This window comes from Rattus norvegicus, chromosome 6 (assembly GCF_021556685.1).
Source record: "Rattus norvegicus strain SHRSP/BbbUtx chromosome 6, alternate assembly SHRSP_T2T, whole genome shotgun sequence".
NCBI lineage: Eukaryota > Metazoa > Chordata > Mammalia > Rodentia > Muridae > Rattus > Rattus norvegicus.
The window spans coordinates 67,428,431-67,446,576 of NC_141539.1; the positions used below are offsets into that span (position 1 = coordinate 67,428,431).

Sequence of the window (18,146 nt, forward strand, 5' to 3'; positions counted from 1 at the left end):
TTTTAAGGCACCAACTCTTAGCATCACCTTAAGCAGTTCTGCCCTGTAAGTTTCAGGCTGTATTCTCTCATAAACAAGCATGTTAAGGTCCACAACATTAACATACCTAGAAACAAAGTACCAGCTTTACTCTTGAAGATCTAATTACCAGCCCTTCTGAGGACAGCTAGAAGGAAAGAAGCAATCCCATTTATGGGCAGATACTGAAGGAAATAGTAAGTCAAAGAGACAAATCTACCCCCGTGATGCTGTGTGACAGCCACAACACACATATATCTGCTTGCCCAGAAAGGAAACTCATGTCAAACCAAATCCCAACTTGATGAATCATTTATGTTAATTATTAACAGAAATATGAGAAAGAGGTTACTTACTGGAACAGAAATGACTCAAAAGCAATTGTTTGACAGAAAATTCCACCAACCCCAGAAGGATGAGAACTCACAGACTCTTCAGACTCTTCAACCCTGGAGCTGTCGGCATGACTTTCAGGAGAATAGAGTCAGCTGGACAAGCCTAGAAAATTCGTTACCAGAAGTTTGGCTTGTCAGAGTCTCCTCCCCCAGCAATTGTTTACAGCTTCTGTGAAGCTGGAAAGAGGTAGCCCAAAAACTTCCAAGGATCCAGATGTGCAACCTTTTGTTTACAGCTCTAAAGTCTCAAGAGCTACCTTCTCCTTTCTGGAGAGAATGTTTCAACTCCAAGGAAACTGCTAACACAACAAATGTTCTTTGTAACAATATTTATAATAGCCAAGATAAGGAAACACCTACGTCTTTCCATAAGTAAGAAAGAAATCACTATGTGTGTATGTAGTAAATATATCTATGCACCTATATGCATATTCCCGCATATAGTACAATATGATACAACTTTTAAAGTCAGGGCTGTGGTGATGATAACTCGATGGGTAAGGTAATGGCTGCACAAGCATGAGGGTCTGAACCCAGATTCCTAGGTCCCATCTAAGGGATGGGTATGGCATTGTATGTCTGAAACCTTGATGCTGCAACAGTGGGAGAGACTGTTAGTTCCCTAGGGCTTGATAGCTGGACAAAATAGTGTGATAAGTCAAACCTAGTCTCAAAAGATAAGGTAGAAGAGTGACAAAGATATCTAACATTGACTTCTGGCCTCCACAGGTGCCCACATGGGAGTACAGCAGGCTTCTCAGGAAGATTCAGAGTGTCCCTTAATAAAATGAGGGTGGGGTGGGGTGGGATCTAGCTTAGGTGGGTGCCAAACAATCAAACCACATAAGATGCTTTCTTTGAATACACCTAGATTTGAACATCAACACATGTTCTGCTACCATAAGGAAAACAAAAGTAACCTGTACTCTAGCCCTCGAAGTCTTCTACACTATTCCCACTGGACCACTCTATACTGCAGGCTTGATCTCATAAGCCATAATTTCAATATCTAATTTCACTGCATACCTCAGTTATGATTTTCTGCTTAATCTCACTGATTGACAGCTCAACTATGAATCATACTAATTCTTTGACACCCACACTTTCTTCAAATCAAACTGTCACGATTTACAAGAACCCAGACTAAAGAACAAGAGGAGCTGAGTGTAGAATCCTATTTCAGGTTCTGAAAGAAACATGAGTCAGACCCACTTCTTACCTGGAGTTCCCATACTTGGGAGTGACAGTGCCTTCCTCAGAGATAGGAGGCATTAACAATAGAGCAGAGTACCTAAGTAGCAGGAAGTACTGGCCTTGCTTTCTGAAGGGAGCAAGACATTCTGTATAGGTTCTCCCTCCCCCTTTGTTGAATATTTCAGCTAATGTCATCCCCCATTGGGTCCTGGGAGCCTCTTGCTTTCCTGGCATCTGGGACTTTCTGGTGGCTACCCCTAGTTCTTCATACCCCATTGAAACACACCTCTGTTCAATTTCCTGACCCTCTGCACATCACACATCTCCACCCATACCTGATCCTGCCTCCCTTTTTCCTCTCCCCCTCTCTCTTCTTCACAAGTCCCTCCCACCCTCTAGGTTTCAAGGCCCATGGGTGCTCTGGGCAGCAACATAGTAATGAAAGTTTGTCAGCATGACTTCAGAAAAACAGCAAATCGGTTCCAGAGCCATAGCATGGTTGCCTTAGTTAGGGTTTACTGCTGTGAAAAAACACCATGATCAATGCAAGTCTTATAAAGGACAACATTTAATTGGGGCTATCTTGCAGGTTCAGAGGTTCACTCCATTATCATCAAGGCAGGAGCATGGCAGCATCCAAGCATGCATGGTACAGGAGGCCCTGAGAGTTCTACATCTTCTGGTGGCTGCTAGAAGAATACTGGCTCCCAGGCAGTTAAAGTGAGGGTCTTAATCCCATACCCACAGTGACACACCTATTCCAACAAGGCCACACCTCCTAATAGTGCCATTCCCTGGGCCAAGCACAGATAAACCATAACATTCCACTCCCCTGCCTTCATAGGCTTGTTCAAACACATGAATCTATGGGGACCATACCTAAACATACCATAATGCAAGATACATTTAGTCCAACTTCCAAAGTCCCCATAGTCTATAGTAGTCTCAACAATGTTAAAAGTCGAAAGATCAAGGTATCTTCTAAGATTCATCTAATCACTTAACTGTAATCCCAAAAGCAAGACAAGAAACCAGTTGGACAAACTAAATTCTGCATCTCCATGTCTGACATCAAAGCAGTCTTTGGATCTCCAACTCCATTTTCATCTTTGTTGACTGCAACAAACTTCCTTCTCCTGGACTAATTGTACTCCCTGTTAGCAACTTTTCTCAGCAGATAGCCCACAGCCATGAACATCCTGGGGTCTCCACGGCAACTTCAATGTTACAGCTTCTTGTTTCAATATCTGAGATCCACACATGATCTTCTGGGCTCCTTCCAAAGGGCTGACATCACTTCTTCAGCTCTGCAGCACTCTAAGCTCAGATTGAACCACTTCACTGCTACTACTGTTCTTGGTGGTCATCCCATGGTACTGGTATCTCCAATACACTGGGGTCTTCTGCTACAACTAGGCTTCATCAATAGCCTCTCATAGGCTCTCTTCATGGTGCCAAGCCTCAAATCTTTTAGATGACCCCTTCAATCCTGGGCCATCAAATGCAACTGGGGCTGCACTTTCAGCAGTGGCCTTCTATGGCCTCTCACACTTGCTAAGCCTCAGCTATTGTTCATGATGTCTTCATGCCTTCAAAACCAGTAACATCTGGGTGATTCTTTTTTTTTCTTTTTTTCGGAGCTGGGGACTGAACCCAGGGTCTTGCGCTTGCTAGGCAAGTGCTCTACAGCTGAGCTAAATCCCCAACCCCCATCTGGGTGATTCATACACATTACCATGTACATCTGTAGCACAAAGTATAACCTTGGCTATCTCTGAAACATAGCTTCTTTGTGTTCTCAGAAAACACTTCCTAGAAGATTTCACCTCAATGAGCTGGTCTTTTCTTAATCACTGCCAATTTCTTAGCTCCAGCTAACCAGCATCAATTGTCCCACTAGTCCCTTCTATTCTTGACTCTAAAGGCAGAACCAAATGGCCAAAACTACTGGGTTCTGCTGCTTGCTAGGGCTGGAATATGCCCCCTTCTTGTTCAACTTTATCAATGCTGGAATTAAAGGTGTGCACCTCCATACCTCAACTTTAGCTTTTCTTCACCTAGAACTTGCTCTGTCTCGGGCTGACCTTGAAATCAAAAATCTGTCTGAGTTTATCTCCCAGGCTAAAAGGTGTGCGCCACCATGCATAGATCTAAACTTGTCTGGGTAAGATCTTGCCCCAAAGTCCTACTCCCTTAATCTGCTATCTCCTATAACATAGTCAGCTCCATTCTACTTGCTGGTGCCACTTTAATATTTAAAATATATATTTTATAGTTTTCCTTTCTAAGCTTGCTATGATTGTTCAAAATGTTCTTCATGAGACTTAAACAGAGAGCAAAATTTATGCTGGGTATTTCCAAGACTTCCTTTGTCAATGCAATTAATCTCTTCACCTTGGCCTCAGGCAGACTCTTCAAATAAGGGCAAAAAGTAGCCACATTCGTCAATCAAAATATTACAAAAACAGTCTCTAGGCCACATACTAACATTCTTCTTCTTTGAAACCTCTAGAACCAGGCTTCTACAATTCAAATCACCCTCAGAAACAAAGTCTTCCTTATTCCTCCTAGGATAATCTATTAAGCCCCATTTAAAGCATTCCGTTGCTTTCCAAATCCAAAGTTCCAAAATCCACATTCTTCCAAACAAAAGCATGGTCAGGCCACAGCAATACCCCAGTCCCTGGTACCAACTTCTGTCTTAGTTAGGGTTTACTGCTGTAAAAAGACACCATGACCAATGCAAGTCTGATAAATGATAACATTTAATTAGAGCTGCCTTACAGGTTCAGGGGTTCACTCTATTACCATCAAGGCAGAAGCATGGCAGCATCCAGGCATGCATGGTACAGGAGGACCTGAGAATTCTACATCTTCTTCTGAAGGCTGCTGGAAGAATACTGGCTCCCAGGCAGCTAGGGTGAGGGTCTTAATCCCATACCCACAGTGACACACCTATTCCAAAAGGCCACACCTTCTAATAGAGTCACTCCCTGGGCCAATCATATATAAAGCATCATGATGGTCTACCCCAAGAAAACCCCAAGACTGCCCAGGAAGAAGTCACAGGGGGAAAGGGAACAAGGGAACTAGAACAGATTACAGGGGTGTTTTGTTTTGTTTTGTTTTGTTTTGTTTTTGGTGTTGTAGTTTTGACAGTGACTATGGTGCCTGCTTCTTCAGGATAGAAACACACTAATGCCACATATTACATAATTCCTCAGCTAATTAGCTTCTGTGTGTATACCACTCAGCTCCCAAGATGCTGCTACTACAAAGAAGAAAAAATAAAATCTTATATCGGTGTATGCAATTAACTCTTACAGAAAGCAGTGTTAGTCCTACTGAGAGACATCTATGTTGCCTTCCGTTTATGAAAAAATCATAAAAGTGTTCCTTGCTGAGTCATGCCCTAAAATCTTTGAAGAAAACTTAGGTCTCTATGGATTTGCGTTACTCCCTTGAAGTCTCTAAAACTGCAAGGAACGATAAGACTATGTAAATGATAAAGACTGCAAGGAACGATGAAATATTCTGTTCATATATCTACTACTTTATACACATAGAAGAGTGAGACTAACACTCATTATTACTTGTTTATAATATGAATATTCTTAATATTTTGAAGTGGGTGTTTTACTGATGGAAGGCATTTTTTAGACATTTCACATTTTCCTACTTGTTAACTTATTCTAACTGGGAAATGCATTCTATGACTTCCGACCATTCTCCTCTCCACAAAGTTCATTGAGGCACAAGACTATCACCTCTGATACCCCCATGACCAAAATTAATAATCTTCAAAACCATGATGGGTTAAGACACCACAGAACTGTCTCAGAAAAAGTCAGTTAAAAGTGGACTGTAGCTGGTTGTTGCCGCCGCAGAGAGCTTGTAGGCAGCACCCCACGAGCAAACTTGAGCCTTGGGACCACAGGTAAGACCAACTTTTCTGCTGCAAGAGACCTGCCAGGTGAACTCAGGACACACAGAGGCAAAATTTCTCTAGGATCGGGCACTGCCGGTGTTTACCGGGAGTCCCAAACCCACGGATCCCAGCCCGCAGCAGCCCTCTGCTCCCAAACCCCATGGGAGAGAGACCTCACCGCCTGGTCAGGTGGGCATCCTGAGGCTGCAGAGCAGAAAAGACCACCAACATTCCCCACCCCTGCCCACATCCCTGGCCCAAGAGGAAACTGTATATGGCCTCTAGGTTCCCGTAGAGGAGGGGCCAGGAGCAGCAGGACCACTGCATCTGAGACACCGCTAGAACCTGAAGAGACCTACTGGATGAACAGTTCTCTGCACCCAAATCCTGTGGGAGAGAGAGCTAAAACTTCAGAGAGGCAGGCACGCCTGGGAAACCAGAAGAGACTGCACTCTGCACACATCTCTGACGCCAGAGGAAAACACCAAATGCCATCTGGAACCCTGGTGCACGGAAGCTCCCAGAAAGGGCAGCGCAGATCTTCCTGGTTGCTGCAGCCACGGAGAGCTCATATGCAACACCCCACGAGCAAACTTGAGCCTTGGGACCACAGGTACGACCAACTTTTCTGCTGCAAGTGACCTGCCTGGTGAACTCAAGACACAGGCCCACAGGAACAGCTGAAGACCTGTAGAGAGGAAAAACTACATGCCCGAAAGCAGAACACTCTCTCCCCATAACTGGCTGAAAGAAAAAGAGGAAAACAGGTCTACAGCACTCCTGACACACAGGCTTATAGGACAGTCTAGCCACTGTCAGAAATAGCAGAACAAAGTAACACTAGAGATAATCTGATGGCAAGAGGCAAGCGCAGGAACCCAAGCAACAGAAACCAAGACTACATGGCATCATTGGAGCCCAATTCTCCCACCAAAGCAAACACGGAATATCCAAACACACCAGAAAAGCAAGATCTAGTTTCAAAATCATATTTGATCATGATGCTGGAGGACTTCAAGAAAGACGTGAAAAACTCCCTTAGAGAAACACAGGAAAACATTAATAAACAAGTAGAAGCCTACAGAGAGGAATCGCAAAAATCCCTGAAAGAATTCCAGGAAAACACAATCAAACAGTTGAAGGAATTAAAAATGGAAATAGAAGCAATCAAGAAAGAACACATGGAAACAACCCTGGATATAGAAAACCAAAAGAAGAGACAAGGAGCTGTAGATACAAGCTTCACCAACAGAATACAAGAGGTGGAAGAGAGAATCTCAGGAGCAGAAGATTCCATAGAAATCATTGATTCAACTGTCAAAGATAATGTAAAGCAGAAAAAGCTACTGGTCCAACACATACAGGAAATTCAGGACTCAATGAGAAGATCAAACCTAAGGATAGTAGGTATAGAAGAGAGTGAAGACTTCCAGCTCAAAGGACCAGTAAATATCTTCAACAAAATCATAGAAGAAAGCTTCCCTAACCTAAAAAAGGAGATACCCATAGGCATACAAGAAGCCTACAGAACGCCAAATAGATTGGACCAGAAAAGAAACACCTTCTGTCACATAATAGTCAAAACACCAAACACACAAAATAAAGAAAGAATATTAAAAGCAGTAAGGGAAAAATGTCAAGTAACAAATAAAGGCAGACCTATCAGAATCACACCAGACTTCTCGCCAGAAACTGAGAAGGCCAGAAGATCCTGGACAGATGTCATACAGACCCTAAGAGAACACAAATGCCAGCCCAGGTTACTGTATCCTGCAAAACTCTCAATTAACATAGATGGAGAAACCAAGATATTCCATGACAAAACCACAGTTACACAATATCTTTCTACAAATCCAGCACTACAAAGGATAATAAATGGTAAAGCCCAACATAAGGAGGCAAGCTATACCCTAGAAGAAGCAAGAAACTAATCGTCTTGGCAGCAAAACAAAGAGAAGAAAAGCACACAAACATAACCTCATATCCAAATATGAATATAACAGGAAGCAATAATCACTATTCCTTAATATCTCTCAACATCAATGGCCTCAACTCCCCAATAAAAAGATATAGATTAACAAACTGGATACACAACGAGGACCCTGCATTCTGCTGCCTACAGGAAACACACCTCAGAGACAAAGACAGACACTTCCTCAGAGTGAAAGGCTGGAAATCAACTTTCCAAGCAAATGGTCGGAAGAAGCAAGCTGGAGTAGCCATTCTAATATCAAATAAAGTCATTTTTTGATGACTTCAACTAAAAGTCATCAAAAAAGATAAGGAAGGACACTTCATATTTATCAAAGGAAAAATCCACCAAGATGAACTATGAATCCTAAATATCTATGCCCCAAATACAAGGGTACCTACATACGTAAAAGAAACCTTACTAAAGCTCAAAACACACATTGCACCTCACACAATAAGAGTAGGAGATTTCAACACCCCACTCTCATCAATGGACAGATCATGGAAACAGAAATTAAACAGAGATGTAGACAAATTAAGAGAAGTCATGAGCCAAATGGACTTAACAGATATTTATAGAACATTCTATCCTAAAGCAAAAGGATATACCTTCTTCTCAGCTCCTCATGGTACTTTCTCCAAAATTGACCATATAATTGGTCAAAAAACGGGCCTCAACAGGTACAGAAAGATAGAAATAATCCCATGCGTGCTATCAGACCACCACGGCCTAAAACTGGTCTTCAATACAAATAAGGGAAGAATGCCCACATGTACGTGGAAATTGAACAATGCTCTACTCAATGATAACCTGGTCAAGGAAGAAATAAAGAAAGAAATTAAAGACTTTTTAGAATTTAATGAAAATGAAGGTACAACATACCCAAACTTATGGGACACAATGAAAGCTGTGCTAAGAGGAAAACTCATAGAGCTGAGTGCCTGCTGAAAGAAACAGGAGAGAGCATATGTCAGCAGCTTGACAGCACACCTAAAAGCTCTAGAACAAAAAGAAGCAAATACACCCAGGAGGAGTTGAAGGCAGGAAATAATCAAACTCAGAGCTGAAATCAACCAAGCAGAAACAAAAAGGACCATAGAAAGAATCAACGGAACCAAAAGTTGGTTCTTTGAGAAAATCAACAAGATAGATAAACCCTTAGCCAGACTAACGAGAGGACACAGAGAGTGTGACCAAATTAAAAAAATCAGAAATGAAAAGGGAGACATAACTATAGATTCAGAGGAAATTCAAAAAAACATCAGATCTTACTATAAAAGCCTATATTCAACAAAACTTGAAAATCTGTAGGAAATGGACAATTTCCTAGACAGATACCAGGTACCGAAGTTAAATCAGGAACAGATAAACCAGTTAAACAACCCCATAACTCCTAAGGAAATAGAAGCAGTCATTAAAGGTCTCCCAACCAAAAAGAGCCCAGGCCCATACGGGTTTAATGCAGAATTCTATCGGACCTTCATGGAAGACCTCATACCAATATTATCCAAACTATTCCACAAAATTGAAACAGATGGAGCACTACCGAATTCCTTCTATGAAGCCACAATTACTCTTATACCTAAACCACACAAAGACACAACAAAGAAAGAGAACTTCAGACCAATTTCCCTTATGAATATCGACGCAAAAATACTCAATAAAATTCTGGCAAACCGAATCCAAGAGCACATCAAAACAATCATCCACCATGATCAAGTAGGCTTCATCCCAGGCATGCAGGGATGGTTTAATATACGGAAAACCATCAACATGATCCATTATATAAACAAACTGAAAGAACAAAATGACATGATCATTTCATTAGATGCTGAGAAAGCATTTGACAAAATTCAACACCCCTTCATGATAAAAGTCCTGGAAAGAATAGGAATTCAAGGCCCATACCTATACATAGTAAAAGCCATATACAGCAAACCAGTTGCTAACATTAAACTAAATGGAGAGAAACTTGAAGCAATCCCACTAAAATCAGGGACTAGACAAGGCTGCCCACTCTCTCCCTACTTATTCAATATAGTTCTTGAAGTGCTAGCCAGAGCAATCAGACAACAAAAGGAGGTCAAGGAGATACAGATCGGAAAAGAAGAAGTCAAAATATCACTATTTGCAGATGATATGATAGTATATTTAAGTGATCCCAAAAGTTCCACCAGAGAACTACTAAAGCTGATAAACAACTTCAGCAAAGTGGCTGGGTATAAAATTAACTCAAATAAATCAGTAGCCTTCCTCTACAAAAAAGAGAAACAAGCCGAGAAAGAAATTAGGATGCCCGAGTGAGCGCAGGCCGGGCCCCTGCCCCTAGCAGGCAGCTTCGCGCAAGCCGGGCCGCAGGGCGTCCTCGCAGCGGCGCGGCATTGTAGGCTGAGGGGACCCCGGACACCTGAATGCCCCCGGCCCAGGCTCTTCCGACGCGATGGGGAAGGTGCTATCCAAGATCTTCGGGAACAAGGAAATGCGGATCCTCATGCTGGGCCTGGACGCAGCCTGCAAGACAACGATCCTGTACAAGTTGAAGCTGGGCCAGTCTGTGACCACCATTCCCACGGTGGGTTTCAACGTGGAGACGGTGACTTACAAAAACGTCAAGTTCAACGTGTGTGAAGTGGGCGGCCAGGACAAGATCCGGCCGCTCTGGCGGCATTACTACACCAGGACCCAGGGTCTGATCTTCGTGGTAGACTGCGCTGACCGCGACCGCATCGATGAGGCCCGCCAGGAGCTGCACCGCATTATCAATGACCTGGAGATGAGGGACGCCATAATCCTCATCTTCCCCAACAAGCAGGACCTGCCTGATGCCATGAAACCCCATGAGATCCAGGAGAAACTGGGCCTGACCCAGATTCGGGACAGGAACTGGTATGTGCAGCCCTCCTGTGCCACCTCCGGGGACGGACTCTATGAGGGGCTCACATGGTTAACCTCTAACTACAAATCCTAATGAGCGCCCTCCACCCAGCCCCCGGAAGGAGAGAAATCAAAAACCCATTCACAGGATTATCGCCACCATCATCACCTCTTTCAATTGCCACTCTCTTTTTTGAAACTGAACTCGAGTTACTGTTCTACCGTTTAGTGGGGTTGGGGGTTTTCTTTGTTCCCCTTCCCCCTTCATAATAGATCCAAATAATATAAAGTACATCGGTGTGACTTTAACCAAGCAAGTAAAAGATCTGTACAATAAGAACTTCAAGACTCTGAAGAAAGAAATTGAAGAAGACCTCAGAGGATGTAAAGATCTCCCATGCTCATGGATTTGCAGGATTAATATAGTGAAAACGTCCATTCAACCAAAAGCGATCTACAGATTCAATGCAATCCCCATCAATATACCAATCCAATTCTTCAAAGAGTTAGACAGAACAATTTGCAAATTCATCTGGAATAACAAAAAACCCAGGATAGCTAAAACTATCCTCAACAATAAAAGGACTTCAGGGGGAATCACTATCCCTGAACTCAAGCAGTATTACAGAGCAATAGTGATAAAAACTGCATGGTATTGGTACAGAGACAGACAGATAGACCAATGGAACAGAATTGAAGACCCAGAAATGAACCCACACACCTATGGGCACTTGATTTTTGACAAAGGAGCCAAAACCATCCAATGGAAAAAAGATAGCATTTTCAGCAAATGGTGCTGGTTCAACTGGAGGGCAACATGTAGAAGAATGCAGATCAATCCATGCTTATCACCCTGTACAAAGCTTAAGTTCAAATGGATCAAGGACCTCCACATCAAACCAGATACACTCAAACTAATAGAAGAAAAAAAACTAGGGCAGCATCTGGAACACATGGGCACTGGAAAAAATTTCCTGTACAAAACACCAATGGCTTATGCTCTAAGATCAAAAATCGACAAATGGGATCTCATAAAACTGCAAAGCTTCTGTAAGGCAAAGGACACTGTGGTGAAGACAAAACGGCAACCAACAGATTGGGAAAAGATCTTTACCAATCCTACAACAGATAGAGGCCTTATATCCAAAATATACAAAGAACTCAAGAAGTTAGACCGCAGGGAGACAAATAACCCTATTAAAAAATGGGGTTCAGAGCTAAACAAAGAATTCACAGCTGAGGAATTCCGAATGGCTGAGAAACACCTAAAGAAATGTTCAACATCTTTAGTCATAAGGGAAATGCAAATCAAAACAACCCTGAGATTTCACCTCACACCAGTGAGAATGACTAAGATCAAAAACTCAGGTGACAGCAGATGCTGGCGAGGATGCGGAGAAAGAGGAACACTCCTCCATTGTTGGTGGGATTGCAGACTGGTACAACCATTCTGGAAATCAGTCTGGAGGTTCCTCAGAAAATTGGACATTGAACTGCCTGAGGATCCAGCTATACCTCTCTTGGGCATATACCCAAAAGATGCCCCAACATATAAAAAAGACACGTGCTCCACTATGTTCATTGCAGCCTTATTTATAATAGCCAGAAGCTGGAAAGAACCCAGATGCCCTTCAACAGAGGATTGGATACAGAAAATGTGGTACATCTACACAATGGGATATTACTCAGCTATCAAAAACAACGACTTTGGCTATTAGCCCAAATGCTTGAATTACCCTAGATCCCTAGAACAAAGGAAACTCAAGACGGATGATCAAAATGTGAATGCTTCACTCCTTCTTTAAATGAGGAAAAAGAATACCCTTGGCAGGGAAGGGAGAGGCAAAGATTAAAACAGAGACTGAAGGAACACCCATTCAGAGCCTGCCCCACAGGTGGCCCATACATATACAGCCACCCAATTAGACAAGATGGATGAAGCAAAGAAGTGCAGACCGACAGGAGCCGGATGTAGATCGCTCCTGAGAGACACAGCCAGAATACAGCAAATACAGAGGCGAATGCCAGCAGCAAACCACTGAACTGAGAATAGGTCCCCCGTTGAAGGAATCAGAGAAAGAACTGGAAGAGCTTGAAGGTGCTCGAGACCCCAAAAGTACAACAATGTCAAGCAACCAGAGCTTCCAGGGACTAAGCCACTACCTAAAGACTATACATGGACTGACCCTGGACTCTGTCCCCATAGGTAGCAATGAATATCCTAGTAAGAGCACCAGTGGAAGGGGAAGCCCTGGGTCCTGCTAAGACTGAACCCCCAGTGAACTAGACTATGCGGGGAGGGTGGCAATGGGGGAAGGTTTGGGAGGGGAACACCCATAAGGAAGGGGAGGGGGGAGGGTGATGTTTGTCCGGAAACCGGGAAAGGGAATAACACTTGAAATGTATATAAGAAATACTCAAGTTAATAAAAAAAAAAAAAAAAAGAAGTTGAACTAGAAAGGTGGGTGGCCACTCTCTGTACATGAAGTGTAGGCAGAGTCTGCATAGGAGAATTAGGTTGTAGTTCATTCTGAGAAGTGGGAAAGCTTTTTCAACAGATCACATCATCTTAAGAGACTTCCAGAATTGAATAATACCTCCAGAATTAAATAAATTGCATGTGTGGTTATAAAAAAAAAAAAAAAAAACCAACGACTTTATGAAATTCGTAGGCAAATGGTTGGAACTGGAAAATATCATCCTGAGTGAGGTAACCCAATCACAGAAAAACTCACATGGTATGCACTCATTGATAAGTGGCTATTAGCCCAAATGCTTGAATTACCCTAGATGCCTAGAACACATGAAACTCAAGACGGATGATCAAAATGTGAATGTTTCACTCCTTCTTTAAAAGGGGAACAAGAATACCCTTGGCAGGGAATAGAGAGGCAAAGATTAAAACAGACACAGAAGGAACACCCATTCAGAGCCTGCCCCACATGTGGCCCATACATATACAGCCATCCAATTAGACAAGATGGATGAAGCAAAGAAGTGCAGGCTGACAGGAGCCGGATGTAGATCGCTCCTGAGAGACACAGCCAGAATACAGCAAACACAGAGGCGAATGCCAGCAGCAAACCACTGAACTGAGAATAGGACCCCCGTTGAAGGAATCAGAGAAAGAACTGGAAGAGCTTGAAGGGGCTCAAGACCCCATATGTACAACAATGCCAAGTAACCAGAGCTTCCAGGGACTAAACCACTACCTAAAGACTATACATGGACTGACCCTGGACTCTGACCTCATAGGTAGCAGTGAATATCCTAGTAAGAGGACCAGTGGAAGGGGAAGCCCTTGGTCCTGCTAAGACTGAACCCCCAGTGAAATAGATTGTTAGGGGGAGGGCGACAATGGGGGAAGGATGGGGAGGGGAACACCCATAAAGAAGGGGAGGGGGGAGGGGGATGTTTGCCCGGAAACCGGGAAAGGGAATAACACTCGAAATGTATATAAGAAATACTCAAGTTAATTAAAAAAAAGTGGACTCTAATCCTAAATATGTCAGCTGAAACTACCACTTCTAAGACAAAGTTGTTATGACTTTAGGCTGGGCAAGTCGTTTAAACTAATACCGAAAAAAATGAGTTAAGAGGAGAAAACTGATTATTGAATTTAATCCAAATCTACATATTGTGCATGAAAACACACTTTCAATAAAGTGAAAAGACAAACCATGGACTAGGAAAATATACGCATTGGATAATACCCTTAGAATGAGTGCATGTATATAAAGAATTGTTTAATCCCCATAATTAAAGAGAAGTGAGGGTGAATTACTGGAGTAGGTGCTTTAGAAATAAGATGTATGAATGGTTTATAATCTAAATTGACCAGGAGCCTATAGATAAACCTAATAGTATTGTTCTGTTCAAGGAACATAGCAGTAAAATGACTCCTACTGGCTTTCTGCTATACCTGAATATCAGCACCTCACTCAACCCACATCAGAGAAGCTTCTCACAGGATACGGAATTGTCATAGATACCAAAAACTGGACAAAGTTCACATTCTCCACAAAGTGTTCTCCTCTCCACAAAGTTCAATGAGGCACAAAACTATCACCCCGATACGCCCCCATGATAGTCCCCCACTGGGAGACTTTAAACCCATCAGCCCTAAGTAAAATGTCTTCTCGCTCAGGGCTTAAGCATCTATGCAGAAGAAAAGGCTGAAAGGTTGTGAGAGTCAGAGGATATGGGTGACTCCCTCCACAGATAAGAAGAGTGGAAAGATCCTGCCTATTGTAAGGCAAGTTGTTAGGAGAGGTCTTGTGTTCTGTGCTCTATGACCCAAGCCAAAGTCCCCTGGGTGGCCTTAAACCACCCCACTAAAGATGAAATAGTTTAGAGATCTCTCTCTCTCTCTCTCTCTCTCTCTCTCTCTCTCTCCCTCCCTCCCTCCCTCCCTCTCTCTCTCTCTTTCTCTCTCTCTCTCTTTCTCTCTCTCTGTCTGTCTCTGTCTGTCTCTGTCTCTCTCTCTGTCTCTCTGTCTCTCTCTCTGTCTCTCTCTCTGTCTCTCTCTCTCTGTCTCTCTCTCTGTCTCTCTCTGTCTCTCTCTCTCTCTCTCTCTCTCTCTCTCTCTCTCTCCCTTTCTCTCTCTCTCTGCTTAGAAGATCCTTTATGGAAGGAGCTCTAGGTAAGGATAGGGATTTTCTCTTTTGGCTTACAGGAACAATAGAGTGGCAGGACACAGGTAAAACAGTATTCTAGGAAAGAGAGCTAAGGAGCCTTCTTGGGTTTGGAGAGATCAAGGAAAAGGTAGACTAGCTGGAATGACACAGAGGGAAAGATTTCTAAAGAGCTGGCAGTTCAGTTGTAGGATCAGGCTTGTAAATGGATATTTTGTATATCATTTAAAAAATAAAGTTACCTCACTGAGCTAGCAGGTTTGACCACAGTTTACACCTCCAATGTCTATATTGGTTTAAAAAAATATATTAGTTAATTTAAATGGTTACCAAAAACTGATGAATGTTGTTAATGTGTCTAAGGATATTTTGTTTCATTAAAAATAGCATTAAACCTTGCCACTAAACCTATGATCTGAGTTCAGTCCCCAGGGATCCATATAATGGGAATCAAGAACTGACCTCTATCTGTGCTTAGTGCCAGAGGTCTTTTTAGCAACTATCTTTTCTTGCCCTATATTGTTCCTCCTTTTTCTCTTGGTCCCTACCCTATTTCTGTTCTTTTCTTTGTGTTTTCATCTCCCATAGAACACTGTGGCCTGTTTTTCATAGTCTGTGTGCCCTAGCCTCCTGAAACACAGACCTTGTCTTTACCAATTGCTCTCCAGTCTGCTGTTAGCCCAAACTCTTTCATTTCCTTACCTGTCTGCCTGCACTGTTCCTCCTCCTGTCTGTGGTGCTCTCCTCTAATTTACTATATGGCTACTAATCAAATTCTTACTGTTTCTTCTTTCCCTTTTTCTTTTTTAACTATTTTTGTATGCAATAATGTTAGTACACACAGTACAGTCAATGTCCCCCTTAGGGGTATGTAGTCCATTATTACTCTATTTTCACAATGAGTCTAACTCTGGATAGTGAGTGTTGATGCAGAGTATAACTAGAGCTAGAGCCTTGACCTTAAACATCAGTCTTACTGAGAAAAAGACACTGCAACCCTACTGTACCTAGCCCTCCCAAAGACAGAAAACACTTCCAACTAAAAGAAAAACTACATAAATTTTTGTTTGATTGTTTTTCATTCAGCTGGACATGGTGGCACATGCCTTTAATCCCAGCACCCAGGAAACAGGAGTACTCAGATCTTTATGAGTTTGAAGTCAGCCTAGTCTACAAAGCAAGTTCTAAGTCAGCCAGAGTTATAATAGTGAGAATCTGTTTTTCAAAAATCAATTCATTTCTGATTTTCAAATTCCAATGCAAAACACAAACAGTATGAGCCAATTAGTCTGTCCTTTCCAAATCCCAAAGGAAGTGGAACTCAATGACAATGACTCAGATAAAATTCTAGACCAAGAATCCAATGATGATAACTAGTTTCAAGGGGATAAAACAGGATAAAAACAAATCCCAGAATGAATGCCAGAGGAACAAAAACAGCTAAATAAAAACATTGCGAAACAGGAAAAGAAAATTAAATAAAGAGGTAGAAATACTGAAGAAAACCTTCAAGTGATCCTGGAAATAAAAAATCCAAAAGATCAAATAAAAAGCTCAGTGCAAACCTCCCCCCAAAGGACAAAGGAATGGATCAAATGGATCATGAACTTGAAGCAAAAAAAAAAAAAAAAAGAAAAGAAAAGAAAGAAAAGTAGATGAATAAGCGCATTCAGTCAAGGGCAATGAAAATTTTAAAGAAGAAACAAAGAACAAAAGTAAGAAAATGAAAAAAAGAAGTGGGGAAGAAAGGAAAGAAAAATTAGAGCCTACAAGCTAGCCCACTGGATATAAGCACTAACAGCCAGGCTGAACAGCCTAGGTTCAAGCCCCAAACCCACATAGCATAAGGAAAGACCCAAATGCCACAAGTTGTCCTCTTTTCTTACACACACACACACACACACATACAAATATCGTACAAATATCGTAAAATATTTTAAATATGTAAACAGAATATGCAATGTCTTTAAGATACATTGAAAAGACATGAATTACACAGAGAGAACTTCATAAAAAGATATGAAAATTATTTTAAATATAGTCATAACAGAAATTTTCCCCAATCTATGGAAAAGAGGGGCTCATTTAAGATGGGGGGAAAAGAGTACTTAATAGGTAGGACCAGAAAAGAAATTCACAACAGTATATTTATTTAAACGCTGACTATAAAGAACAAAAAACAAGAGTATTGAGAGCCATAATCTAGACACAAGTCTTTAATTAATTGAGGCCCATCAGAATAACTGCTGGTCTCAACAGAAGCTTTACAGGCTAGAACAACAAGGAAGAATGTAAGTCAAGTTCTGAAGGATAACAACTGCTAAACCAGACCACTAAAGCCAGCAAAAAAATTTATCATAACTGATGAAAAAATAAAAACATTTCTTGATAAGATCACACTAAATGTGTATAAGCCTATTAAGCCAATGCAGAGGATACTGAAAAAATTCAATATACTAAAAAGAATAATAGGGCGGATCCCGGACCGCAGCAGCTCTCTGCTCCCAAACCCCGTGGGAGAGAGACCTCACCGCCTGATCAGGTGGGCACTCCTGAGGCTGCAGAGCGGGGGAGACCACCAACACTGCCCACCCCTGCCCACATCCCTGGCACAAGAGGAAACTGTATAAGGCCTCTGGGTTCCCGTAGGGGAGGGCCCGGGAGCGGCAGGACCCCTGCGCCTGAGACACTGCCGGAACCTGAAGGAAACAGACCGGATAAACAGTTCTCTGCACCCAAATCCCGTGGGAGGGAGAGCTGAACCTTCAGAGAGGCGGACACGCCTGGGAAACCAGAAGAGACTGCACTCTGTGCACATCCAGGCGCCAGAGGAAAACACCAAACGTCATCTGAAACCCTGGTGCACGGAGGCTCCCGGAAGGAGCGGCACAGATTTTCCCGGTTGCTGCCACAGCGGAGAGGACTTAGGCAGTACCCCACGAGCAAACTTGAGCCTTGGAACCACAGGTAGGACCAATTTTTCCCCTGCAAGAAACCTGCCTGGTGAACTCAAGACACAGGCCCACAGGAACAGCTGAAGACCTGTAGAGAGGAAAAACTACACGCCCGAAAGCAGAACACTCTCTCCCCATAACTGGCTGAAAGAAAACAGGAAAACAGGTCTACAGCAC

At 42.5% G+C, this 18,146-nt stretch overlaps 2 protein-coding genes across 2 annotated transcripts in view; one reads left to right on the top strand and one right to left on the bottom strand.

The window, feature by feature from the left end:
• The window catches only part of LOC134479372 (uncharacterized), a 221,594-nt gene that overhangs the window by 109,097 nt on the left and 94,351 nt on the right, over positions 1–18,146 (bottom strand). The window lies entirely within an intron of this gene.
• Positions 9,915–10,631, top strand: LOC148005221 (ADP-ribosylation factor 6-like). The gene has a single exon (XM_087555155.1). The coding sequence runs from the start codon at positions 9,948–9,950 to the stop codon at positions 10,473–10,475; it is 528 nt and encodes a 175-aa protein (XP_087411281.1). The 5' UTR covers positions 9,915–9,947; the 3' UTR covers positions 10,476–10,631.